The following is a 27711-nucleotide window of genomic DNA, read 5'->3' on the forward strand; positions in this document are numbered from 1 at the left end:
TCTAGCAAGGATTCGTCAGAATAAAGTGAAACTATCATGTTTTTAAGAATAAAATTATTCTCCTTGAAAAAGGTGGATTGTTTTTTGGGGTTTGGGGGGGGGGGGTGTTTTTGTTTTTTTTTTTTTGGTTGGTTGCTTTTTTTGTGTGTGTGTGGATTAAGAATTATTTAGAAGATTTCAAAGACTTGTATTTAAAACCACAATAAATGAGAAAAACCCTTAGAAAAACAGGAAGGTAATGTCTCCCAGCATCAGTGTGCCCAGGCTCATGGCTTTTTTAAGATGAAACTACACTTCAAAACCTTAAAGAAACCATTCCACAGAAGTTTTTTTTCATTACAGTGTACCACTAAGAGTTCAGCAGACATTTACTGCTACAACAAAAGTGAGTTTTAGCTACAAAAATAACCTAATGTGAGAGGCATAAAAATTTTAGCTATTCAGATTCTTACCTTAACCTGGCAATGTTTTAGAGAGGCAAACCAAAGAATCACCTTCACATATTACCAGCTGCTGTTGGCAGGCAGGTGAGCATACTAGCAGACTCCAGCTGCTTGTAATTAATGGCAGGTTCAGCCACCTAGCTAAGGAACATCCCAGCAACAGGATAATTTTGGGTATGAAACCATGCCACTGGAAATAAAGCCAGGTATCTGCAAAATTTCATTTTCCACAAGAGAAGTCATGGTCTCAGTAGGTTGATACTGCAAACTCCATTTCATATTATCTCTCCCCAGTGCTCCACTTGGATCGTGCAGGAGGCACTGGAAGGACACATGTCTTGGTGACTGTTTGTCAAGGAAAGCAAGAAGTGTAACTCTCCTGGGCATTATTGCATACATGAACAAACACCAACTCTGAAAAGTTTTTTAAGAAGGCTACAGACAGCTAGAAAGTATCTAAAATTCCTAAGAAATATGATAGTGAAATACATTTATGGCCCTTCCTAGATGACAGGCATCAGAAGTTTGTAGTGAGAATTACTGAGAATTTGTGCTAAGGGAAAGCTAAGGGAAAGAACAGAGAGTTCCAAACTCTAGCTCAGTATCTCTACCCTTGAATGTCCCCAAAGAAGTTAAATAAAGCCATTCTTCAAAACAAAACAAAACAAAACAAAACAAAACAAAACAAAACAAAACAAATAAAACAAACATTCTCTCTGCAAGTTTAACCTAATGGCAGCATGGTATACATAAAGCATGAATTACAATACTTTCCGTAGCAACGTAAAACTTCACTCTTGCATAGCTTTTGATTAATTCAATTACTCATTTGCATTTTAGTGCCATTTTATACCATTTCATATTCTTTGACTGAAGAGGCAAGAGCAATGTTTATCTTAAACAAATATGTGGACACAGAAACACAAACCACCCTTAAACCTTCTGTGCAAAAGGAGAAAAGAAACAAAACCCCCAACAGTTTATCTTTTTAAGGAGAATGAGTTATTCCCTATAGAAATTGGAAATGTCTCATCTGACTGAGCCTTTAAGAAAATTAATAGAAATCTACCCTAGCGTCTCCTACCAATTCCGTGCCTCATGGCTCTGCTTCCCATGTTGAAAGATATCGTCTCACTTTCTTACACCTATCATTATATTATTGGCTGTGTGTTATTAAACAGAATTCTTCAGAAACCCCATGTAAGGAGGGAGAAAGACTGCCTGCTTACTTAAGCAAGATATAAAGATTATAACACACATAGTACAAGAGATGAATACAGAGAATTTGGGGAATTAGCTAAGTAAAGGGCATGAACCATGGAAAGCAGAATTACAAACATGATGAACTTGGCTGAGTGTATAAAGCTGAAGACTATTTGACCTCATTACATGAAACATATTGTTGGATTGGTCAAGCGAGCAAAAGAATCTAGGTAGTACTGTGGATTTCCTCCAATTTCTCATATAAAAAAGCAAATTGTACTCTATTCTTTCTGAGAATTAAGGTATAGGAAGGGTGTTCATTGTGGGAACAAGCAGGCAATTTTCACTTACCAACAAAATTATATTTTACAAAGTCCTCTGTATATTGAAATGTATGTTTCTATCGCAAAAGTTGAATATATCACAACTTTGATGATCACACTTCAGATGAAATAGGTGGTATGGTATGCATTAGCAATGTAAAATTGGTCTCAGGCAGGATGAACACAAGACTGATGCATATATATATATGTATGTATGTGTGTATATATGTATAGGTATATATGCATATGTATATATATATATATATATAAATAAATATAAGCACACACACATCTATATAAAAGCACTCATAAATCAGCTGTGTGTAACACTGCCATAGAGAAGAAGTCTGATTCCTGGCATGAACAATTCTCTCTGGAGGGTCACCTCCTCACAGCTGTTAACCTGCCAGCAATGATGCAAGTAGATTAGTTTGAAGGGGATTCCTCACAAGACAACTTCTCCCCAAGATTAACTGCAGCTAATATTTAAGTTATTTTAGTATCTAGAGATATGCATCTGTCTGTCTTAGTAACAGGTTTCAGTGAAGAGAAAAAAAAAAGGAAAATCCACCCTATTATCAGATTTTAAAGACTGGTGAATCTTTATTAAAACATCAATGAAATTTTATACAAAATACATTTTTATTTATCACTATAACAGAAACACTCTATTCACAAACACACAGAAATTAAATCAGCTTATTTACAAACTATTACTATATTAAAAGGATTTAGTAAACCCAGAAAGAAATATTATTTGCATACTGTTTAATCTTATTGGATACCAATTTCCTCATTACTTAATTATGGCCTTACTTTCTTCTTTTTTCTCCCAGTCTCATTTTTGTCATCCAGGTAATAGCATAAGTACCTTGGAGATCCAGTTACAAAGCCAAATGAAGTCATCATTAATTTGACAATAAATTCTTTTCAATAGCAGCAAGCAAACAACTCACTCCTATGGATCTCCTAAACTTCATTTACTCCACACTAAGGTAAGAATTATGGTTCTACAAATCACACTATGGAACAGTGATGCTACTGATCCACATGCACTGAAGTTGCCACTGTCAAATAAGCTGATGGGCAAGGCAATTTTTGCTTAAAACAATACAGTAATTTTAAGCCTAGACAAGACTAAGCTGGAAAAGAAATATCAACACAAAAAGTCAACAACACATCTCATTGTTCTCATAACAGTGAAAATTTTGAAACTGGAGGAGATTTATCTGAAAAATGTCCTGGCCTCTGTAGTCATGAGAGCAAGAAGGAGCCAGGATGTTACCTCCCCGTTCATCAGGAGCAGGCATCAGGACATCAGGACAAGAAATCAAGACGGTTCTTCATGGTAGAGCAGGGGCAACAACACACCACAATCACAGTGCCTGAACGCCATGTGGTGGTCACAGCCCTGCCACACAGCCCATGTCAGTCATGTCAGGCCACTCTCATGCCTCATCTTCTGCAACATCCCAGATTTCTCTGTTTCTATTTCAGCTCTCCCCACAAAGCTAATTTAGCCCAGAAGCTGCTTCATCAAGTTATACTGTATTCCATGCTGACCCTAAACACATGCAAGCAGTAGCCCCAAGCTTTTCTTACCTTAGTCTGGCTATTCCCACTGTCCTTCAGACTTGATAATCTTTCCAGATGAAAAGTACCACGCCCCTGCTTCTTTCAGATACAGCCCACTAACACTGTCTTGTGCCCATTTGCAAGGTAGCTTCTTTCACAGAGTTACAAAGAACCTAGAATTTTTTTGCATGGGTCATACAATACAAAGGTAGATACGTATGGCTGGAGATAAGGTAGTGCTTGGGACAGGTCAAAGGAAAGAAGGTTTTGGGAAGTGGAGGGAAAATACAAATATATTCTTCAAAGCTAAGTAAGATTAGGGACCTGGCATTAAATCCTTTTTTAAGTTTAACATCCTCTAAAATCAGCTCAGAAAACATTTCCCCCCCCAACTTCTATCATACCTCTCTTAAAAACTTGTTGTTTTCTAACACTCTCCAGGGATTAGTTCAGCTTTCCTGCAATGCTCCACAAACTTCAACTAGATTTTTAGAAAAACAAACCCAAATTCTTTGTCTCTAATGACCTCAATTAAGGCTTTGTGTCAGGCTGAAGCAAATGAAAAATTAATATTATCACTTTTTTTCATACTCAAAAATTATTAGCATGTACTGAAAATTTGAAATATGCTAACACCTAGAAACACATTTGTTCTGTCAACACATAAATATGTACTAATATAAGAATTATAATGTGAAGAAAATACTAAATATTTTAGGGGAACTGTGAAATGAAGAACAGGGTTTTATCAGGAAGAAGGATTTTGTAAAATATTAACAATACTTCTAGAAGATGTGACCTTCCTACTCTGTGGAAAAGCAAAGAGAATTACTTAATGAAAATAAAATTACATAGGACAGTAATAAAAAAAGGATATGAGACTATGAAGCTCTGATGCATTGCACAGAGGCTAAACGTATTGTATCATTCCTTAAGAACACGGAGAAAAATAAACACTATATAATAGTTACATTTTTGACAAATATGACTTAAAATTTCCAGCAAGTACTGGATCTCTTTACAAGAGTTTGGTTTGTGATGACACGTAGCCTCCTGTGCAGCACAAATCCTGGGAGAAAATGGGTTGGTCTCAACGTCCTGCACAAAGCTTTGGATGCCAAAAGAGAGGGACCAGAGTTTAGGTTCTCCCAGGAGCAGCCCTGGATGGAGCACAGCCTTGCTATGCAATGTATAGGGAGAATCAGACACCCAACATCAAGATCCACAAGAAGCAATTTCTGAGACCACAGGTGCTCAAGGCAGGAAGTGCTGAGGACAGCCTTCTTAGCGAGTCAAAGGTGCCAGTCACTGCCGGCTGAAGGTAATGTTGGGATGAAGGTAATGTTGCCACCCAGCCATGTCTGCATACCCCACACATGCAGAAAATCATATTCAAATCCTGCCTTCAATAGTTTCAGCCTGGCTTTAACATCCTTGAGATAACCACCCTCAACTCAATGACACTGCAAAAGGACAAGACCAGAAAACTCAATTTTTTGCCACTGGCAATCCACACAGTTCACCTGAACATTGGTTAAAGTAGCAACTGGAACCCATGTTCTCCCCAGGCATCATGTCCACCTCAAAGCCATGCAGCTACTTCCACTCTCTAAATCTTTGAAATGCTACTGCAGTTTTAGCCCAGATGCTGGGCCACTGAATGCCGCAGTGACTGATGTCCTTCACGGATGTCACCTTTTACATTCCAAGAAAAACAGTAGCATAATTACTATACCACCAGCTGAGCTGCTCTAAGCCAGGCACGCAATACTGTGGATTGCGGTCTCAAGATGTCAATCAATAGCTCCTCACACATGAAAAAAAGAGGAATCCAGTGAAGACAGGAGGGCTTTGCTGTGCACTGTGCTCTCATGCCTATGACTCTCTCCAACCCCTGTTCTCAGCACTGAACCCTTCATCAAAGGGGATTCCTCCCCCAAGTCCCTCCAGAAGCATCACTTTTCTTCCAGGAGATCAGTGGTCATCCAAAATACTGGCAACTAAGGGTAAATCCTCTGATACATATTAAAAATAACTTTTTTGTTGTCCTTTTGTTTATCTAGCTGAATTCCCTAATCCACTTCACCACTGAGATAAAAAAGAGGAGGGTCAACACTGGGGACAAAATGCATCAGCCAGGACTGGAGCCAGACCACTTCTTTCAGTAACATCCCTAGTTTAATAAAATGGTGGACCTACAGCAACAGCCCAGGCCAACAACTTCAGGTTAACCTGCATTATTCCCATTTTATACATAACAGGCTGGAACTATTTTCATATTATCTAACTACAAAGCTCCTATCACCTTCTGTGGGAGCACAGCTTGACCAAATGTTGACAGTTAAACAAAAAAACCCCACCATTACTTGAACACAAAAACTAGGAAAAAGTCTGCCAATGCATCACCTTCATATTTATATTACTTCAGTTTTGCTGCAACCAACAGTACATTAAAAAAAAAAACCAGAGACTGTTCCTTTTTTTTAAGAGACATTTCAAGGCAGGCTGCTCTGAAGTTGGATCCGCTTGTCAGTATTTCTTTAAAATTAAAGGGCATGGTCACCCATCAGGGTAAAAAAAAGTGCATTTTAAAACACATGCCAAAAAATGAATTCTTTGATACTTTATGGTCAAACATCTGCTAAACTACTACTTTACTTCAATTATTGGATTCTCAAAGCAACAATTATATCCATTTTCCTCAGAATTTGGGGGATATAATCAGTACCACCACAAATCCACAGAGTCTCTCTCTCTCTCTCTATATATATATATGTATCTATGTTTTGCCAATGTTGAAAAACTGAAAATCAGACACGGACATTGACTAAATATGGTAAATCTCCAGTTTTCCAGCTCCCAAAACTGAGCACCTTCTAACATTCAACCCTGTCTCTAATCTAGGAATCCATTTCTTCAAGGTGATGACTGTTTTCAGTCCATGCTGATTTCTGGAAATCCAGATCACTCTGTTGCATGTTTCTTCTCTCCCTGTCACTAAAGCGGGCAGTGAAATTACTCCCTCCTTGTAAGGAGATCAAAGGAAGTGAAAACTTTCTCTCTGATCCAACACCTTCATATCTTGGAACACACTTGGAGAGGGAGAATGTTGGAGGTTTTTCCCCATCAATAGAAAAATCTAACTTTTTCTGTACTGTCCTTGCTGTACTCTCTCTTTTGCTGTGTATATCAGATGGAATCTGGGAACTTGACATCTTGGCATATTTCCCAGTCATGAAGAAGAAAGTAGGATTTTATCCACAAGATCACAAGGTACTGAAAAGCCTCCTGCACATCATCCAACTGTTCTGTATCTGAGCCAAAGAGGGCAAATCTCATAAAATCAAATAAACGAGGAAAGCGCTGTGCACATCCCCATAGGGTTTCAATGCCATAGGCATAAGTTAGAAGACCTGCAGGAAGAGACACTCCTGGTATCCTGGAGTCAATGGACTGGCTTGGGCTTCATAGCTAAAAATACTGCTACTGTTTAGGGCTTCCTGTTCCTGCCCTGAAGGACTGCAGATTTTTTTCCACACTTACATGATGTATGCTGAAATGGAAAGTAACCAACCTCAGCATGTGCTCTAGCCATAGGGTCACTCTTAGGAAACACTGGTTTGAATTTCCAGAGACAGAAGGGAAAATAAACCCTGAATTTCCAACATCCAAAGCCAGGTTTCTAATTGCTGTAAGGCTATTGTCATGTTAATGAAGAGCCCTCCAGAGCACTTGCTTGGGGTGCTGAGCTTCAGGAGGAGCTCTGACGGAACCAAAGGCCACCAAGTCCAGCACTAAGTTTAAAGTTTCTGCCAATGTCTCCTATTTTCTTAGTTCTCGGGTCACAAACCTGGGGCCAAATCACGGGAAGGGAAGAATACAAGACATAACTGAGAAAATGGAAAAGCAAAAAATGGTCTCCTGTACCTCCTGCTGTGATGGGGGAGTCAGCCCCTCCCATCTTAACCCCGTTCCTAGACCTTAAAAGACAAGAAGTCCATCCTGTACTGTCCTCTCTCTCTAAGCAGGCATCAGTAGCATCAAGGAAGGGATCTGTCTGGGCTGTACTGAGACAGTGGCTTGTAAACTGAGGGGTCTGAAACATATTCCTGATAGGAACACTGACTTAAAACATTCAGTAACTATCAAGCTAACAGCTAACAACTTCAGGGGTCATCTGCACAGTCCACTTTAGAGGCAGCTGTGAAGGAACCAAAGAATCATCATAGAGCCAACATGTGAAGGACAGTCTTCAGCCTTTAAAACATCCCTCTGCCACAGCTCAGCACAGCACCAGTAGATCTCCCTAGTTTGATCCCATGTAACCAACAGTACTGAAACGACAGGATAATTGGCATCAGGCATCTCATACTGAGTTGCATTATTTTGATTACAGGAAGACTCATCCTCCCATAGCTTTGTGGCTAAAATAAGATGTATCAGAACTGCTGATAATCCCTCACTGAGGGAAATTGCTCAGCTGTTTCTGATGCAATGTAGGGCAGCCTTCTATCCCTTTTTCTTAGGAATAAGGCACTGTGACAATCCTCAGAAGTGATAAGGCTGTGATTTTGATAGTCTAACTACACATTTTTTATTCCATGCTTGGTATGAGTGAGAGTTTTAGGACAGGCACTTTTCTCAACAGCATGCCTTCCGCTTCTCCTGCCCGTAGGGGCTGGTGACGAACAGCTCTTACCAGACATTTCCGTCAGCCAGGAGGATGGGCCAGTGATTGGAAGAATGAGAGCCAAGCGCTCACCAGGGACCAGCTACCCCACACAACCTTCTCAAGCATGAAAACCTGTCACAGTTTGCACAGAGTGAGATGAGACCAGCAGAAATCAGAACAGGCACAAATGGTAGGAGAGTCAGAAGGTAAGTAATTTAATCAAAATTATTCCATGAAGTGTGAGAAATGGCCCACTCTTTTGTGACAGATTTCATTGCCATAAAGTCTTCTAGCACCAACACTCTTCAGAAACATGGCAGATCTTGGAGGAAAGTGAAATTGTGAGAAAGAATAATGTGGGGGTTTTGAACATTCCTCACTATAAACCAGAACTGGATAATACAATCATATCTTTCAAGATACAGGATCTTTAGAGATGAAAAAGAAGGACATAAATAGCCTCTGGGAGTATTTTTAACATGTAAATTCAGTATATCACTAAAAAAATAAGGCAAACCTAGGAGTAAAACCAGACAAGTTCAAATAACTGCACAACTAACAAAGAGAAGTGAAAAACAGACTTTTCGGGATGTGAACGTGCTGGCCAAAATTAAATTGCAGGTTCTCTTTTCAGGTTCAGCAACACTTGATAAACAGAAAAAAAGACCTTTTGATCTTAGCTTACTTTTTAGGAAGCTTGGAATAGGACTGAAAAGGATACAAAATAAGTTGTAGGCTTAAAATCTGCTGTAAATTTTCTCCTATCAAGGCACTAAACCTTGTACATATCATGGGACAAACAGATAGTAATGGTACTAGTTGCTTTGCATTTTAGGCATATGTTTACCTCAGTATGACAGAACTATCTCAGATAAAATTCACAGCAGTAATTTTGCAAACCAAGTATGATTTATTCCAAGCATATCTTAAATCACCCAGTTTTATTTGTTGCATTTTGAAGGGCTATATATTTTTTCTAAACAGAACAGTTTTATATGTTGTTTCATTTCAAACAGAAAACACACTATCACAAAAATTTACAATTCATAAAAAAATTATGAGTATCATGTTACCTTTTATTTCCTAAACTAAATTATTTTCTCATAAAGGAATACAAATGATTTTGAAGTGGTCTAGGAATAAGTATATTGTTTTTTTATGGAGAGCAGTCACAGAAGAAGGTTCTCATCTGGCCTTTAAATAACAATCCTGAAAGCCTCACATCAATAAGTACAAATAGAAAATCTTATAAATCATTTTGTTTGTAGGCAATCTAATATTCTGGGGTTTAAAAGACCAAAATCTTGTGAAGTGCAGCTAATTGTTATTACTGCTCCTGAGTAACATTTCACACATGATCATCTAAACAGCAACACAGAGTACAGTGACAGGTAAGTGACAAAGTGAGCATGTAAACAATGTGAACAATAAGTTCCAAGGTGAGCATGAGACAGGGAAGGGAAGGACACACAGATACTGACTGCTACTTTGGGTGAGGAGCTTGAACTCTCTCAGCTCAGCTCCTTTTCCTGCTGTCTTGTTTTTCACTGGAGTAAAGGGCTGAGCCTGGCAAGATAGGGCACATGAAGGGAAGGAGAAATCATGTGTCAACTTAACAACCCATGGAGAACTTCTTTCCTATCAACCACAATGGAGGACTAGAATCTGTGCAAATGAGGTTCAGCAGTGTTTAAAAAAAAGGGTATAAATGTAATGGAAAATTCAGGAATCAACACTAATTTTACAAGTCTGTTCAACCAAACTGTATTAATATAAACTGCATCAGTCATAACCATGCCATATAGAAAAGTCCCAGAAAAATACTACCTTGTTTTGCAGAACTATTAAAGCAAGAAGAAAACCATAGTTTGACCACTGAGAGAAGTTATTAGGGGTACAATACGGTTTGTGTTAAAAAAGCAAGTCATATGTAATTCCAAAAGGAAGCGTTACCTTCTGGAGGAGTTGCAATACTGTTCCCAAGTCCCAAAATAGCAATGCTGTGATTCCTTGGTTCCAGCATCACTGCAAACTCTTCTCCTCTTTCCCAGTGTGGCACTTTCACAGGCTCCAGATGCACATTTTCCAGCCCATCTTTCTGCAGAGCAGTGAACATATATTTGATGGCTGCCTCTAAGTTTTTTGAACCACTGAGTCTAGGTCCTATGGTGTCAGCAAAAACTGCTAACCTTTCATAGGATCTGTTCTGAGCTTTTCCATGAACAGCAAGATCAATAATAGCCTTAGCAATATTAGTATACCCAGCTATCTCATTTTTAATGTCTTCAAATGACTTCAGGGAACTTCCATCTCTTCTCAAAGACTTCCCAGCATACTGGTGTAATAAATTCATAAGAAATATTAAGAATAAGTACTTCATTTTTAAATTTTTCTTCTTTTCCACAGATGGCCTGTTGGAGAGGCAAAAAGGGAAAAAAAAAAAAGTAAGTTAAAAAAATCATACACCTATCAGCAATACTTTTTGTTATTTGGATTGGCAGACAGAAATGAAATGAAATTAGTTTATCATGAAAATGCTTTGATCAGAACGAGCAGGAAAGTAAACTCAACTTGAAGACAGAGTTATTGAAAGCAAATGAAAAAGATACTTAGACCACTGGACACAGTCTTTGTTGTGGTCTTTAGAAATATCTATGGAATGCTGCATCTCTTTAAATAAACACATTCTTCAATGAATCAAAACCCAGGGCTGCTCCCATGCAGAAGGAGTTTTGCATCTCCTTTCTGTTAAGAGCAGGACTTTTCAGAAGTGCCAAATCAAATGTCTTAACACAAAACATCCAGATAAAAACCTTTTCTTAAACCATTCATGAATACAAGTTCTTCCTGATCTCCACCTACATAAGGAGGAAAGTACTTTCTATTGTACTAAAAAAATGTAAGATTTAGATCCAATGCCTTCAGTGTCCTGGTTTTGGCTAGGATAGAGATTATTTTCTGCTTAGTAAGTGGTACAGTGCTGTGGTTTGGATTCAGCATAAGAACAACATAAACAACACACTGATGTTTTGGTTGTTGCTAAGTAGTGCTTACACTAAGTCAACGACTTGCCAGTGTCTCATGCTCTGTGAATGAGGAGCTGCACAAGAAGCTGGGAAGGAGCACAGCCAGGACAACTGACCCACAATGGCTAAAGGGATATTCCATACCAAGCTGAGTACACAAACTGAGGGAGTTGACTGGAAGTGGATGATCACTTCTCAGGGAAAGGCTGGGCATTGATCAGCAGGTGGTGAGCAATTGCACTCATTTTTCTTGGGTTTTATTTATTTTTTATTATCATAACACTTTGCTTCTTTTCATCTACTAAAATGTTCTTAACTGACCCCACGAGTTTTTGTACTTGTATTGGTTTGGCATGGCCTGGTTTTTAGCAGCAGGGGTGCCACAAAGATGGGGCAGCTTCCTGTGGGAAGCTGCTGGAAACTTCCCACCAAGTCCAGCAGAGCCAGTCCCTGATGGCTCTGAAGATGGACGTGCTGCTGGCAAAACTCGGCCAATGAGAGACACTGGTAATGCCTCTGTGATGACATACTTACAAAGAAAATCAAAACAAAGTCAGGGTGTTTTGCTCCTAATCAGAGAAGAGAAGGAAGTGAGAACGCGTGAGAGAAACGACATGGCAACACCAAGGCCAGTGGAGAAGGAGGGGCAGGAGGTGCTCCAGGCACCAGAGCCGAGATTCCTCTGCAGACCATGGTGAGACCATGGTGAGGCTGCTGTGCCCTTGCAACCCATGGGGATCCACAGGGGATGCAGAGATCCACCCACAGCCCATGGGGGAGGTACCCATGCTGGAGCAGGTGGTTGCCTGGAAGAGGCTGTGATCCAGTGGAAGACCTGGTGGAGAGAGGGGCCCTGCTTCCAGGCTGGAGCAGCCTGACCTTGGAGGACTGCACCCCGTGGGAAGAGACACCCACCACAGCAGTTTTGGGAGGACTGTGTGCCCGTGGGAGGAACTCACATTGCAGCAGGTGTGGTTTGGCTGCTGCTCGTGAGATTGGACCCATACTGGAGAAGTTCACAGAGAACTGTCTCCCATGGGAGGGACCCACGGTCTCACAGGGAAGGACTACTCTCCCAGAACAGCAGAAGAAAATTTAAGTGATGAACTGACCAAAACCCCCATGCCCTGTCAGTGGGAAGGAGGTAGGGGCTGGCAGGGAAAAAAGGTGTTTTAATGGCTTATTTTACTTCTCATTATCCTCCTCTGATTCTGTTAGTAATAAAATACACTTTGCAATTTAAGTTGAGCCTATTTTGCCCTAGGAATGTTTTCTCCCTATACTTATCTCACTCACGAAGCGTCAATTATTTTCCCTCCTCTGCCCAACTGTGGCATGGGAGGGTGAGCAAGCAACTCTCATGGGTGCTTGGCATTGGGCCAGCATCAAACCACAACAGTGACTCTTTTTCTGTGTCTCCTCCTTATATCTCTGAGGGCTGGGAGCTGGAAGTGTGTTTGCATGGTACTTAGTTACCATCTGGGGTTAAACCATGCCAGAATACTAACAAGCTTTCTTTGGATCCTCTTCCCTCTTTCAGGGCTTTATTCCACAGGACTTATATCAAGTAGATTTTTTAAGAGCTCAGAGTCTTCTCTCCTGAAGTCCAGTGCTGTGATCTTGCTTTTTGACTTGCTCCTAGGATCCTAAACTCCATTACCTCATGGACACTGTAGCCAAGGCTGCCTTTGACCTTCACATCACAAACAGCCCTTCTTTGCTTGTATGAAGTCCATCATAGCACCTCTCCTTGATGGCTTGTCTATAACCTGTGTCAGGCACCTCTTGGATTGCATATAGCCTGCTGTGATGAACGTCCAGCAGATATTGGGATGGTTGAAGTGCACCATGAGCAACAGAGCCCACGATTAAGAAGCTACTTCCAACTCTTAAGGCCTCATCTACTTGTTCTTCTGTGGCTTATAACACACAGCTGCTTTAGTCACCTATATTGGTTTTTAATAATCCTTATCCACAGGTTCTCTGTTGGTTCATCATCCATCCCCAGGCAGAGTCCAAGCACTACAGCTGTCTTCTCACATAAAGGGCAACTCTATTTCCTTTCCAGTCTGTCCTTCCTGAAGGACATCTATCCATCCACTGCAGCATTTCAGTCATGTGAGCTACCCCTCCACATCTCCATGATCCCAACAAGATCACAGCCCTGCAACTGCACACAGACCTCTGTCTTGATTTATTCCCCATGTTGTAAGTATTACTGTGCAGGCACTTAGAGGCATAGATTTGTAAACAGAAACAGAAGAGGCAACCCACAACATTTATGAGAGTTTCTGATCAGCTCCCAAAAAGCGGGGATAATCCACCAGGCATGCATCCATAAGATGCCATCAGAAACAGCCACCAGGCATGCACCTATAAGATGCCATGTGAAATACTGGCTGAAATAAGACACAGAAAGAGTCAAAGTACTAACCACATTTCTAGGATCCATAAATCGCCAGAATTCAGAAACAAGCAAACAAACACGAACACCCCACTACCCACAAAAAACACTCATGCAATCATTTTGGAGTCACCAAGCCAAGCTCATATGATAACCATCACAAACTGCCAGCCTTCCATGGGCCTTTATGGATCTTTTCACAAACAGCAATTTAAGCATTAGCTTTAGCAAGAGAGGAATACTAAGGAATTCTCCTTAACTATTCTAAGCTTGAGATCAAGGAAGTGATAAGTTTTTCACAGTGAAGCATCATTTTTGCAAAACAACAAAAAATCACCATTGATTTCATCTGTGAATGATAAACCTATCACAGAGATTTCTCTGAGACAGACAGGGCAAAGGTCTCACACAACCAGAAGCAGAAGACTCGGGTTATCTCAGGACACTGCCTGAGAACTGCAAAATGCCTTTTACAGTCTGAGTTACTGTTTATTTGTGGTTATACTACACAGAGGGTATTGGTGTATTTTTATTGCTATGCTCTGCACTTTCTTCATGTACTTTCCCTTAACCAGTTAATAAAATCCTCTTAGACATCCTCTTCTAGAGACATCAGTCATTTTCTCAGGATGACCATGCTCATTCCCTGACTTTTGCCAAGTTCATCACACACAAAGAAGCCAGGATAAGTGCTGAATGGAGTTAAGACAACAATTTTGTAGACTTAGTTTCAAAAACTTAACGTTTGGGGATTTGTTTGTTTTAGTGTTGTAGTGGTTTGAAATCAAAACCAGTGAGAGACTCCTAAGTCAGAAATACAATTTAACAGGAAGAAAAAAAAGAAGTAAAAAAAAATAAATGCAATAATACAAAAGACCACTGACAGAGTCAGAATACAACCTGACCCCCTGTTGGTCAGGGTGTTGGAAACAGTTCAAAAGTAAGCCCTCCTGGAGTGGCAGATGTGGTCCTGTTGGAAGTAGAGATGCGCCTGTAGAGAAAGGGTCCAGATATGGGTCTGGTCTTCCTTTGGGAATCTTGTGGGAACACTGGATGTCTGGTGATACTTGTGACTCCTTTTCATCCAGGTGGAAATGGTTTGGCTCCTCCTCCCTGGGTAGAGCATCTCACAATACGATGATGTAATGTAGCATGTCATTGGTGAGCTTTAATGGCCCATTAACAGAAGATACAACCACGGAGGGAATGGGAGGCACTAGGGTGATAAGCTTTAATGGCCCTTTAACAGAAGATTTCCCCCAGGAGGGTGGAAAGAAGGGAAATAAGAAACAATGCCTCACCCAGTTTTAACATCTGCCTTGTTATCAGAAAGGCAGCTGACCCCTCCTTCCTGGAGTTACAATAGATAGAGAAAAAAACACCTCCCCAACTGGGTTTCAACAGATGGAATAGAATAAACTTTTTTTTTTGTTACATAACCCAAGACAAGGGTCTGCAAAATCTACCAGAAAAAGCAGACACACTTAGCTGTTACACAGAAGACACAGAAGGATTATTTAAATAGCACTGGCCATCTCAAAGAGCCCCCAGCTACCAACTTCATGCATTTTTTTCAATGGACAGATGCAACTGCAGTTATCACATTTCCCTTAACTAAGAAACACTTTCTTTCTTCTTCCTAGCCTCATTCAAAACCAGCAGTATCCTCACTCCAAAGGCTGCCCCAGAGGAGCTGCATTTAAAAGATAGACTTCTTCCAGGATTTTCCCACTTAACACTGAGAACAGACGTGTTTCCACAACTTCTGTGGATGTAACATACTTCTGCGTTGCACGGCATTTCACTGCCTGCCAATACATTGTAAGAGGAATATAACTGAATTCAAACCTTGGTCAAGAACACAAAAAGAGAAACGTAATTTATTGTGCTTTCCTTGAATACTCCAGCATCATCTGTTCAAAAGCAGCTATCTGAAGTATTTCCCTGCTGGGTAAAATAACATCATACTCAGACTGCAACACAGGAATCACTCCACCACTAGTCCAGGGAAGGAATCACACATCTGTTTTCCCAGTCTCTGCAACTTTATCACCCCAGTGAATCATCTAGCAAAGGAGATTACTTATTTTTCCACATCTAACTAGTTAAGACTCAGCAAATGAACCTCACAGTGCCATCCAAATTAACAAAAAATAACACAACAGTCAAAATTGTTCAGTGTGTTTTATTGTTCATGAAGCAGAAAGAGGACATCCAGTCATAGTAGTACCTGGATCCATAGAGAAGGAAGGGATTGCTCTGAATATAGTTCACAGAAAGAGAGGTTTTTCCCTGCAAAATCCTAGCAGAACATTTAAAGGGGAAAGTCTGGAGTGAGGAAGACCAAGTTAGTTAGCTTCCAAGTTAGGCAGCACTTAAACAAACTGTACCTATATATATCCATGGGGCCCCATGGGTTGCACCCACAAATATTGAGAGCTGATGTTATTGTAAGGCCACACTCGTCATGTCATTCCTGTCTTTGAGAAGGGCAAGAAATAAGATGTAGGGAACAACAGACCAGTCAGCCTCACACCAAGCTCTGGCAAGTGGACAGGAGAAAAATCCTGAAAATTACTTCCACACAAGATGACTCAGAATACTTAGCATGGATTTACAAATGGGAAATTGCATAATCAAAGTGATGCTCCTCTAGGACAAAATTGCTGGCTTGGTCGATGAGGATAGTGCAGTGGGTTTGTTTCCCTTTTACATTAGTAAAGCAGTTGACAGTCTCCATAAAGGTCTCAGGGAAGCTGATGAAGTATAGGCTGGATGAGACAGTGAGGCAGATTGAAAATCAACTGAACAATCAAGCTCAGAGGATTTTGAGTGACATCCAGTTGGCAGCTGGTAACTAGTGGTGACCCCTAAAAGTCCATACCAGGTCCAAAACTTATAAATCTCCATTAATAACCTGCATGCTTGGACAGAGTGTAGCCTCAGATGATGGGAAGGTTGGGAGGAGTGGCTGTGTACTCGATGGTTGCATGAGGAGGCAGGCAGGCAGGAACTTCATGAAGTTCAACAAGTCCTGCATCTGGGGAAGACTAACCCTCATGGGAAGACTAACCCCCATGCACTAAGACAGGCTGGGTATACGCAGCTGGAAAGGAATTTGCAGAGAATGAGGCAGCAAAACCTCATGTTGGCAAAGACCAACAGCCTGATGGGCTGCACAGCAGGAGGAGGGATGTGATCATTCCCCTCTAGTCAGCATTAGAGAAGTCAGACCTGGATTATTTCTTCAATCCTATGTTTCCCAGTATGAAAGACATGTGGACCTGCTGGAGAGTGCAACAAAGGCCCACAAAGATGATTAAGGGACTGGAATATCCAGTATCCCTATTAGGAGAGGCTGAGAGAGCTTTAACTGTTCAGTCTGGAGAATAAAAGATTATTTTCTTCTCCAGAAGGAGGGATTCATCAGTGGATAGAAATATCTGATGTAAGAGAACAAAGAAGACAGAGCCAGGCTCTTTCCAGTGGTGCCCACCAAGAGAACAAGAGTCAGTGGAAACTAACTGAAATATATGAAATTCCATCTGAACACAAGAATGCAGTTTTTTAAATTTTTTTTTTCATTAATACAGTGAGGGTAGTCAAACACTGGAAGAGGTTGCCCAGAGAGGTTGTGAAGTGTCCATACAGGGACATATTCCAAATCTATCTAGGCATGGGCCTGGACAACCTGCTGCAGCTGACTCTGCTTAAAAAGGCACTTCGGACTAGAGCTCAAAAGATGTCTCTGAAACTAGATGTGTGATTCAGAGTATGAAAGGAGACCAGAAATACAAGCTGAAAGGTTTTAAAAGATCAAGGGAGAAAGGTTCTAGTTATGTAGAAGAAAAAGAGAACCTAAAGGCAGAAAATAAGTCTTTTTCAGCTCAAATTAGTATGAAAGAATGAAACATACAGCAAAATACTATGCAGATAGTGCAGAAGGTGTTAGAAGATACACCAGTAGCTACTTTAAGGATGCTCCTACCTACTGTCTGGCCAATTTTTCTGTACCTAACTACTGTCTTTGATGCTAAAGTGCAAGCTTATTGGGATCTTCATCTTTTAATGGTGTCCTTATATAAAAGTAGAGCACATCCAATCTTTAACTAGGTTAACTGGCATTTCCACCATTAAAATCAGTACAATATAAATGACTTAAATGCTACAGATGAAAAAGAATAAGAGAAGGAATAGAAAAGAATCTCTCAGATGAGAGACTGCTTACTGTCTGATTGATTACTGTCTACAACAATCAGACAACAGAAAGAGGAGCAGAGGACATAAAAATAGGATACACAAAACTAGAGCACTGCTTCTCCAGTGTGGCAAAGTTTTCCAAAATCCCAGTTGAAAATACAGAAAAAAAGGATACAGAGAGTTCACAGGAGTCATGGTTATGGGAAATGAGGAATGAAAACAATAAATTGAGGCTATTAACCACTTAATTGCTAGAGATCTACTCTATCTGCAGAGTATCTACCAGTTTCTTAACCACCATTTGATTTTCCTTCAGGGAATGTAGGAAATCTTGAAATCACACAAAGGTTCTGATGACACGAGAATAGACTGAAAAGCCCCAAGGTAACAAACTAACATGCTGCAGAGTGATGTCTGATACATTTAATAGCACGGGAAAAAGTTTGTTGTGACAGCTGTGGAGTACTATGGCTGGAAGGCTAGGTGAACTTGCAAAATGAGGAGGAGATTTCTGCCTAAAAATAAAGTCATAGAGTTCTTCCATCACTTATAAAGATAAGGAGGAGGGGTGAATGGGGCAGTGGGGGAAATACAAGCTTTATGATCTTAAAGAGTGAAGCAGAAAAACAGATATTCCTCAAAGATTGCTTTTTCAGAATTGTCAGAATAACTCATCTGGGAGAACATTTAACCAGTTGGAAAATCCTGGGTTTGGGAACACACACAATTAAAGCTATCATTTATATTACAAGGCCCCTAAAATTAGCCTTTTGACACGTAAAACCAAGCTAAAGAAGAGTACAACACAACATGGATATAAGGCTTTGGACGACCTCATTATTTAGACCAAGAAGTCTAAAACACCAAAGGAAACACTAGAGCTGTTTTACCAACTTCAGAAGAACTATTTTGATTTTCTACAACTGAAGATACATACAGAAATCCTTGAAAAGATAGGTGTGACCTATGACCATATAGGCACTAGTAGTGATATTGACTTATATAGACAGAATAAGAAGTGAGAAGTTTTAAGAATCTAAAGATTAAGACTGAGAAAGTCCAAACATTCCAAGAGAAACTGCAGCCATAGCTCCCCATCTGGCAGAAGTTCATATCCTATTTATGGTCAGTATGGGGGAAGTACTGCAGCCTAACACAGAAAGGAAGCAGCAAATGGAGCCACTTTGCACTCTTCACCTCCAAGCCTCAGAATAGTAACAGACTACCTTGATACATATTCTTATTCCGTAGCTGCTGCTAAAGCGGATGGCAATAATCCTGAAGAATCACACCATAATCCATGTGCAGAATACTGTATCAGCAAAGCCACAGAAATGATCAGCCAGCTACTTCTCCAAGAAGCAGTGTGGTCCAGACAAAAATTAAGAATAACAAAAAACCCCACAAGCTCTGAACAATGCCTCAGCCACACAGCAGCTGATATTATATTATTCTTCTAAATATTCATGGAAAATACAGTTTTCAAAAGGGAGTACATTATCTTTTCAGAGGCAAAAGATATGAATTCTGTGGGATTTTTAGATGAGAACTGAAGAGAACAGAAATACTGAATGAATGGAAGGCAGTTAGGAAACAATGACACCAAAATAAGTGTTGTTCATATTACATTAAATGCCAAAATATATAGCTAAAGCCAGGTGATGGTGTTGAAAGACAACTTGGCGGGGGGGGGGGGGTGGGGTGGGGGTGATTTTGGACAATTAAATCAACACATACAAGAATAGGGCTACAATTATACTACCTAGTATTTTTATGCTCAACTTCATTCAAGTCCACAAGTATTACCCTAGTGTAAAAAGCAAGACAGGTATCTTGTACCATTCCACAAAATTCATAAATGACTGAGACACAAACTCTTCACAATTGCATATTTTTGTGTCAACTTTTCCTACAGGTGAAAAGCACTCCCTTTTTAAGGAAGCAACATAACCAGAAAAATCTTGTATCACAGCCTCTTCTGTACTTCTCTTCAAACAATGTTTAAACTTCTTTCACCCAAAATTCTAAACTAAGTTTCTTTTTGAAAACATGTTCAACAAGACATCTTACGTCCTGTATTAAGCTAAATCATTCCCACAAATTGGGATGTGTAGTGGTTTGAAAGCAAAACAAATGAGAGGCTCCAAGTCAGAGATACAATTTAATAGGAAGAAAGGAAAGAAAGTAAAATAAAATAGATGCAATAATACAAAAGACCACTGACAGAGTCAGAACACAACCTGAGCAGAGTGATGGAAGCAGTCCAGATGAGGTGGTCTTCCTGAAGCAGTGATCCTGTCGAAAGGTCTGGTAGCTCTGTTCCTCTGGGAATCCAGTGGATAAGGGCCCCTTTTACTGTCCCAAATCCAGATTATATCCAGGTGAGAATGCTTGGTTCCTACCCCTGGGTGGAGCATCTCACAATGGGATGATGGGTCATGCAGGGGGTCCTTGATGGCCCATTAAACAGAGATAGCTCCTGGAGGGAGTTATCTGTGAGTCATGGGCAAGGCATTTGATGGGTCATTAACAGAAGATAATGGCCCAGAGGGAGGGGGTCTGGGAAAACACTGCCCCACCTGGATTCAACAGTCCATGAAGATGGTGATAGAATACTTTGTGCACATCCTATACTACAACCCAGGACAGGATGTTAAACATTTTCCCTCTGAGTTTTAAATGAAAGACGAGCAGACTGCATCCAGCCAAATGATGAAACCTATCTCCCTAGCAGGAGGAGGCCCATGACAGAAGGCATGAGACATAAGCAAATGACCAATCCACACCTCTGGATAGCAAAAGCCGCTGAAAGTGATGGACAGACACTGTAACAGGAGCAAACCAAGTTTTGTTAGCAACAGTCAGTACAGGGCTGTTACTGTCAAAGGTTGGTCTGCCACTCCTGTGAAAGCCAAAAGGAATCCAAAAGGTCGCAGGTATTTCCTGACATGCCTCCAAGCAGCGTTCCAAGCAGAAGGCTCTTCAGTCTTACGGAACACAAGTGTGCTCTATGGTGCTCTAGGTTTTGGCCAGAAAATCTAAATACTTTGAGTTTCTCCTTCCAACAATTAAATCTCAGTTATAAAGGCAACTACACATTACACTACTAAGGGTGAAGACATTTGCCAAAATGAACCACCAAATTAAGGAACCTTAGTTACTAATTATGCAGTGCGTAACACTAGTGTAACAGACCAACTTTTCTAATGAATTTGAACAAAAATTGCACCAGATATCTGCAGCTGCATATATATTATATACTACCTCAGAATTAGAAACTTGTAAGTTAAATTCTTAGCATTTTCATATGTGACAAGAACAATATACTTCTACAACCACACATCTACAACGCACTTTTTGTTTTGCAAATGGAACAAAATTTTTCATTTTAAGTCAGCAGGTTCAGAGAAAAGTTATGCACATTAAACACCCTAAAGATTAAAAAAGGGCAATACTAACATTTTCAAAACTATCCAATCATTTTAGCTACTTCATACATCTACAATCCCAGTGCACAAACTATAAGTAGCACCATAACTCCAAATTAAGTCAATAATCATTCAGCAATGCTGAATATAAGATTTTTAAGAATATTAATAAACAAAATTTTCAGATTAAAATAACTGTAACTTCTTCGAGTATCTTTTTCAATTGTCGTGTTTTTTTCATACAGCCTTTCTCTACAGTCACAAGAAAAGGTAAGTTCCTCATACTGCTTGCTACAGTAAAAAGCAATCAAGTGGTTTTGTGAAGCTGAGAAGTCTGGTCAACATATTGCTAGATTTGTTAAGAACTTTTATTTTAGTTTTTCCCCTCCTTATCTGGGATGCACCCACCAAATCTTCCCTTTCCAAAGCAACAAAGGATGAATTTGTAAATGCAACTATACAAAAAAGCACAGGATCAAGAATTGGTCATTACAATTGACAGAAAAATTATCTTTACAATGAACACATTTCTTTACTTATATTAAGGGTGGAAAAAGATACTAATTTTGATGAGATATATTATGAAGTATGTCATTTACGATTTCATCATGTTCACGAGAGCTTAATACTGGTACTCAAATATCACACAGTATTCCAACACATCAACATCAGAAAGAAGTTGCTACAGTTCAAAGGCAATATACAATTGAGGCCACCATCCAACTGCAGAATGCACTGAAATGTGGAAAAAAAAAAAGAAAAAAAAAAAAGCTTAAAAAGCTTGAATGTAAGAGACTGCTAGCAAGATAAATACACTTAAAGAGCTTGAGAGAAACCTGGGGTTTGGCCAATTTTGAGAAATAAATTAGCAAAACCAGACCTCTTTCTGATGTGGAAGAAAGCTCCAGCACCACTTTTTGATCAAAGCTACTCCCCAGTGCAGCACACATTTGATCATGAAGCACTGCACTTACCATGCACAAGGCACTTCTGATTCTGTATTTAACGTCTAATTACTTTTTCCTGCCATTTAAAAGTCAAAAATTATCAAACCATTTTGCTATTGCAGGATAAAAAAAGTCAGCTACGACAACAGACATACATCAGTATTAATTTTTTTAAATTTTTTTTTGACCAATGTTCAACATATCCGTGTTATGATCAGGGTCCCCTGTGCTACTCACTGCACAAACACACTGAGAGAAACATGCCTTACAACTACAGACAAAGTGAACCAGGAAGAGAAGAGGAGGGACCCAGAAGTGACACCTCCAAGTGCTTCAGCTGCCACATGAAAGACATTAGCATAACCACTCAGCCCCTTTCTTCTGACACTACCAGAAACAGACAATAAAAAGCTTGCTGCACTGAAGCAAATGGTCATGTTACAAAATGTCAACTGACAAGCAAAGTGAAAAACAAACAAAATCCAAACAAAAAACAAACCACCAACAAAAATCACAAACAACCACTTTCCCCAAAAAGTACCACAGAGTAAACACACTAATTATATAGAGAGGACAGTGACAGAATGTGATCAACCCTCTCCCTGCAAATGTTAAGACATCTCACTGACTTTGCACTGACATGATTCTGATACTGCACCCGAAAAACACTCAGAGATTAGATTATGCCAAGAAAATATGGGAGGAAACAAAACACACAGGAGTTTCCTCCTAGATCTTAAATATTTCTGCACAGTTCAGACTGCATAATGCAAAGCAAACACACAGGTGCCAGCTCCCAAACTCCAAAGTTTTCACCCACCTTTGAGAAAGCCAACTCATCAGAACTGACAAGAACACACTAGATTCAGGGAAGTGACTGCACCCGAGCTCAGGAAGCACACAGGGACTTGAGCCAAACAGAGCCCAGAGAGCCCACAGCTTCACTTCCATACCCTCATTGCTCCTCCTATCCTTCTGCTATTGCAGGTGACAGCCACAAACTCCTCCTGGCTTTGCTGGACAAGTTATGCCTGGTACACAACAAAAAGTGAAGCTATTTCGACACCCTTTAAATTGATATTTATATACAATGCTACCAAAATGAGTAGAGAGCTCAGGGAATTAAGACATCTCTGGCTTTGGTTCTTCCTCCAAAATAATCGTCTCAAGCAGAAGCTTTGGGAATGTGGCCTTAAACTGTTTCTAGTCACAAGACCAACCATTGAGGAGACAAAAGCTTGAAGAAACAAAGCACTTGGAGCACTCTACTTTGATTTAGCTGTAAATGTTGGTTTTCAAACCCACACAATTGCGCAGTCATAACTACATAAAACTCAGAGGGCTTTATCCACAGCATGAGTAAAGCAACTATCAAATATCTAGGACTCTGGTCTTACTAGTGCAAGTTAAAAATGGAACCTCTGCATCCTTCAGTAAATCCAGATGTTGCAAATGTCAGCCTCTTGATTAATTAAAAGCAATTCCAAGTTAAAATGGAACCAGTATTGGAGGATCACTTACACTTGGTTTTGATTTGAACACATCAGCTTGCAAGCAGAGGCAACTGATGAAAGTAGAGTTCACATGAAGTTACTAATGTTCCTTCATTTAAAAGCATCTTTGACTTCTTCATGAAGTGCTGATCCTTTCAGGATGATGATTTTACCACATGTGATTACACTTATGTTTTGGTTCTGCTCCCCTATGACAACTTCCCAGTTATTCCCTGAAACAGATCTGATGACAACAATAACCCTACACCTCTTAATCCACGTTTACCAACAAATCTTACTTGTTGAGCACAAACTACTTAGATAAGAACACCTGGAGAGCAGGCAAGGTCAGCAAGAAGCCTACATTTCTCAAGTTTACTATCCTATTCAATTCCTAGATTAAGGCTTTTTTTACAGCAATTACCTTTTGCTTTCAGAAGAGCAGCGGAGTCTACACAGACAGTTACCCACAGTTGCAGAGATGACTGCAGCAAACAACCTAGTTGTTACTGCACCACAGCTGAAAATGTTTTCTGTTGTAACTATTTAGGGGAATGGTCTTTCGCCTTTTGACCCTTCTAGAATTTCCTCCTTACATGGCCATACCTAGTTGGCTGAATGCCAGGACCCTCCCAAAATAGGAGACTAGATAAGACCCCTGTAATTTCTTTGTTCTCTCTCTTGATGCCCCTGGACCCCTTTGAGGAATAAACGCCTTGGAATAAGCTGGGGGTAAGAGCCTCTTTTGGATCTTTTGTCCTGTCCCTTCAGAGATATTCCTCCAAAGCCTCTCCAAAGCTAGCTCCAGGGGGGGGGCTGTGGGGGGAATATTTTCAGTTTTCCAGGGAAAATAGTTGACTTTCATCCTTCCTTCCTATCAACTTGTCTGTAGTGACAGGTGATATAAGACAGCATGTTTCATTTTCATTATTTTGGGAGGTAACATAGACAGGTGCCTACTCTAATTTTTATTTATCCAGTATGCATCTGTTTTTCTTATTTAGAGTTCACATACTGATAAGCTCCCAACAGTTATTTTTATATAACATTCTTCAAAGGAACTTTCCTATGCTCCCGTTCCTCTCTTCAGCTGCTCAACTGCTCTTGTTCTGGATTTTCAGGAAAGTCACTACAGAATCATAGAATGGTTTGAGTTGGATGACATATTCAAGGTCACTCAGACCAACCCCCCTGCAACAAGCAGGGTCAGCTTCCACCAGATCAGGTTGCTCAGAGCCCAACCCAACCTGACTCTGACTGTCTCCAGGGATGGGGCATCCTGGAGATGCCCCACTTCTCTGGACACCCTGTTCCAGTTTCATCATCCTCAGTATAAATACTTTCTCTTTTATTTCTAGTCAAACTCTACTCTCTTTTGGTTTAAAACCACTACTCCTTGTCCTTTCACAAGATGCCCTGCTAAAAAGTCTCTCTCCATGTTTCTTCTATATCTCTTTCATTGCCAGATTTGCTTGAACAGTCCAAACCTGTACAACTACCAGAGAGCCCGGTACAATCTATCTATATTGGATACACTGCATTTGGCTATGCCAGGTCTTCTAACAACTGTAGAGTACACCAGAGAGCACGGCAAAGCAAAATAAAACTGCTGGCTTGGGTGGCACTGGTTGCTGGAGACAAGCACATCTGCCCTCATTCAGTTACTCTCTAAAGGGCAGCCACAGAGACATTCCTGCTCCCTACCACTCTTTCTGCAAGGTTTCTCTTTAGATATAAGACCTAAGTCTAAAATGAAGGACAAATCACAAACCCTAGCTGCTGGAGCAACGTATATTACAATCAGTTTATGTGTATTTTACCAGCCTGGACTGAGTGGACACAGATTTGGATTAGCTGTGTCTTAACTACATCTAGATCCCAGCTTCAGTCACTCTGCCCTTCAAACTGATATTCACTTGCACCAGAACCTTGTCCATCTGATCAGCAGCTGAGAACCACTCCATAAAAAGCAATTTTGCTTTGTTTGTAGAAATTAATAATGAGCATTAGTACTGGGAGGTTACTGCCAAAGAGAAAATGAAGATGTACTACTCAATGTAAGACTGGACTGCAGAAGTCCCTGCACCCTGAGGAACAGGCAGCTCTGCTCTTTCACTGCCACCTGGGTAGAATGGCTGACCAAAGGCCACTTGGGTGGCTGGGGTGGAAAGCTCTGCAGCAGCTGCAGATAAAATGGACAAGTAACTCAGAGCCTGTATAGAATTTTCCAAGCCTATCCTGTGACTTTTTCAGCTGAAAACCCTCTAGAGACTCCTTACTCAACAGCTATTTCAAGACAACCAAACTGAACAAGTAATTAAAACCAAGCTGATTTTGTTTTCCTTCTTGGGTATCTCACAGTGCATTGCTGAGGCAGAAATTGTCTGCTCTGTGTATTTTCCAGCAGCACTGAACAGATTACTTGAGATTAGTAATGCACTTGTCTGCTTTACCTAGTTGTCATAGGAGAAAATATTAATAGGCCCCTGCAGTATACAGAATCATTCTTAGATTGATCATGTGACCAATCTCAAAGAAATCAGTAGCTTACAATTCTTTCTGCTTCCAAAGCAATAAAGATTTTCATTAAACTAAAACTCCAAGAAGTGTTTCATAGTCTGCCACAAAAGAGGACTTGTGTTTTCTACAGGAGAACATGACCAGAGAGAGAACTAGAAGATCAGCCTTGCGATTCAGAACAGTATAAACCAATAGAATCTGAAATGCTTATGTCAAAACGTGTGCATTGGAGAAGGGAAAACATTTTAAGATAAATCAAATCTATGTTCTGGTCTGCAAATGTTACAGATAAAATAGTGGATGCTTTCCCAATCAACTTATTCACTCAGATCATATTTTAACACCTCAAAAAAGAACACATCTTTCTCAAATTACTATCAGCACATACATTATCTTATATAACCCCTTTTTGTGAGGCTACTTAAAACACAAAATTCCTTTGGACTCACTTGCCTTAGGTAAATTCACAGTCTGACTCTGTGGGGTCACACAAATCAGGTTTGAGCAAATCCTGAGCCCATAGAAACTCTCATTGTTGTTCTGAATGTAAGATGGTCACTCAGGCAAGTTTAAAATAATCTTAATTTATAACTCCTATTATGTAAGGAATGTCTATGAAAGGTGACCTGAGATTAACCTCCTCTTACTATAACATAATGATTATTGATTTAAAATTTATCTTAGAGAATTGAGATAAATTTGACTGATATATTTTCTTTTTTTAAAACATCATTAGTATTCTCTTAAAGTCAGGTTGTAAGATCACAGGTCTTTTGCCATACTTCTGACTGCAGTGTGTAGTACAATAAAACACTTTGCCAAAATACATAAATTCTTAGAGCTGTATTTTAATCTACATGTCTATTCATTAGATACTTCTATCAAGTCTTTCTTGGCAGCAAAAGCACCAAAGGGATTTCCACGTTTTTCTCTCATCCACTGTGGAGTAAATTCATAGAAGAGACGTATGTTAAATAGACCTAAAGAGTCTGAAAAAGTATTACTATTATTAATACCAGTACAGAAAAAAAAAGAATCCAAACGAGCTGTGTATGAATATTCTCCATTAAGTAAAATATAGGTAGATAGATATATAAATAAGTAAATTAAAAGCAAACCTCCCACCATTGGTCCATTCCCTCTCTCAAAATCAGAAACCAAATCTCTTGTAAGATCAAGGTAGCCAAAACATCATTCTGTAAAACTACAGGCTAACAAGATTAACATTTTTCTCAAGCTCACATACAATTTTTCCTTGTACTGTAAAACTGAAACAAAAAAGAGCAAAGCATTCTTCAAAGATTCTGGCAAAAATACTGACTTAATCGAGAAATTGGCATTTAAGAGATTACAAATCTGAGCTAAAACTTCACTACTGCCATCACAGTGAAGATGTAAGTAATTTGGGGTCAGTTGAAGAAAGAATTTATGTTTACTTCACTACTTTGAGATTATTTCAGACATTTGGAAACAAAAA

At 39.8% G+C, this 27711-nt stretch overlaps 1 protein-coding gene across 2 annotated transcripts in view; it reads right to left on the bottom strand.

Moving 5' to 3' along the window:
- Positions 1 to 27711, bottom strand: part of CPQ (carboxypeptidase Q) — a 158831-nt gene that overhangs the window by 121715 nt on the left and 9405 nt on the right. For both annotated transcript variants that reach the window (XM_066178202.1, XM_066178211.1), the window contains exon 2: positions 10170 to 10627. In XM_066178202.1, coding sequence (XP_066034299.1) covers positions 10170 to 10596 — 427 coding nt within the window. In that variant the 5' untranslated portion in view covers positions 10597 to 10627. The remainder of the gene's footprint in view (positions 1 to 10169; positions 10628 to 27711) is intronic.

This window comes from Chamaea fasciata, unplaced genomic scaffold (genome assembly GCF_029207755.1).
Source record: "Chamaea fasciata isolate MVZ Bird 193981 ecotype frontalis unplaced genomic scaffold, bChaFas1.0.hap1 SCAF_1, whole genome shotgun sequence".
Lineage (NCBI taxonomy): Eukaryota > Metazoa > Chordata > Aves > Passeriformes > Sylviidae > Chamaea > Chamaea fasciata.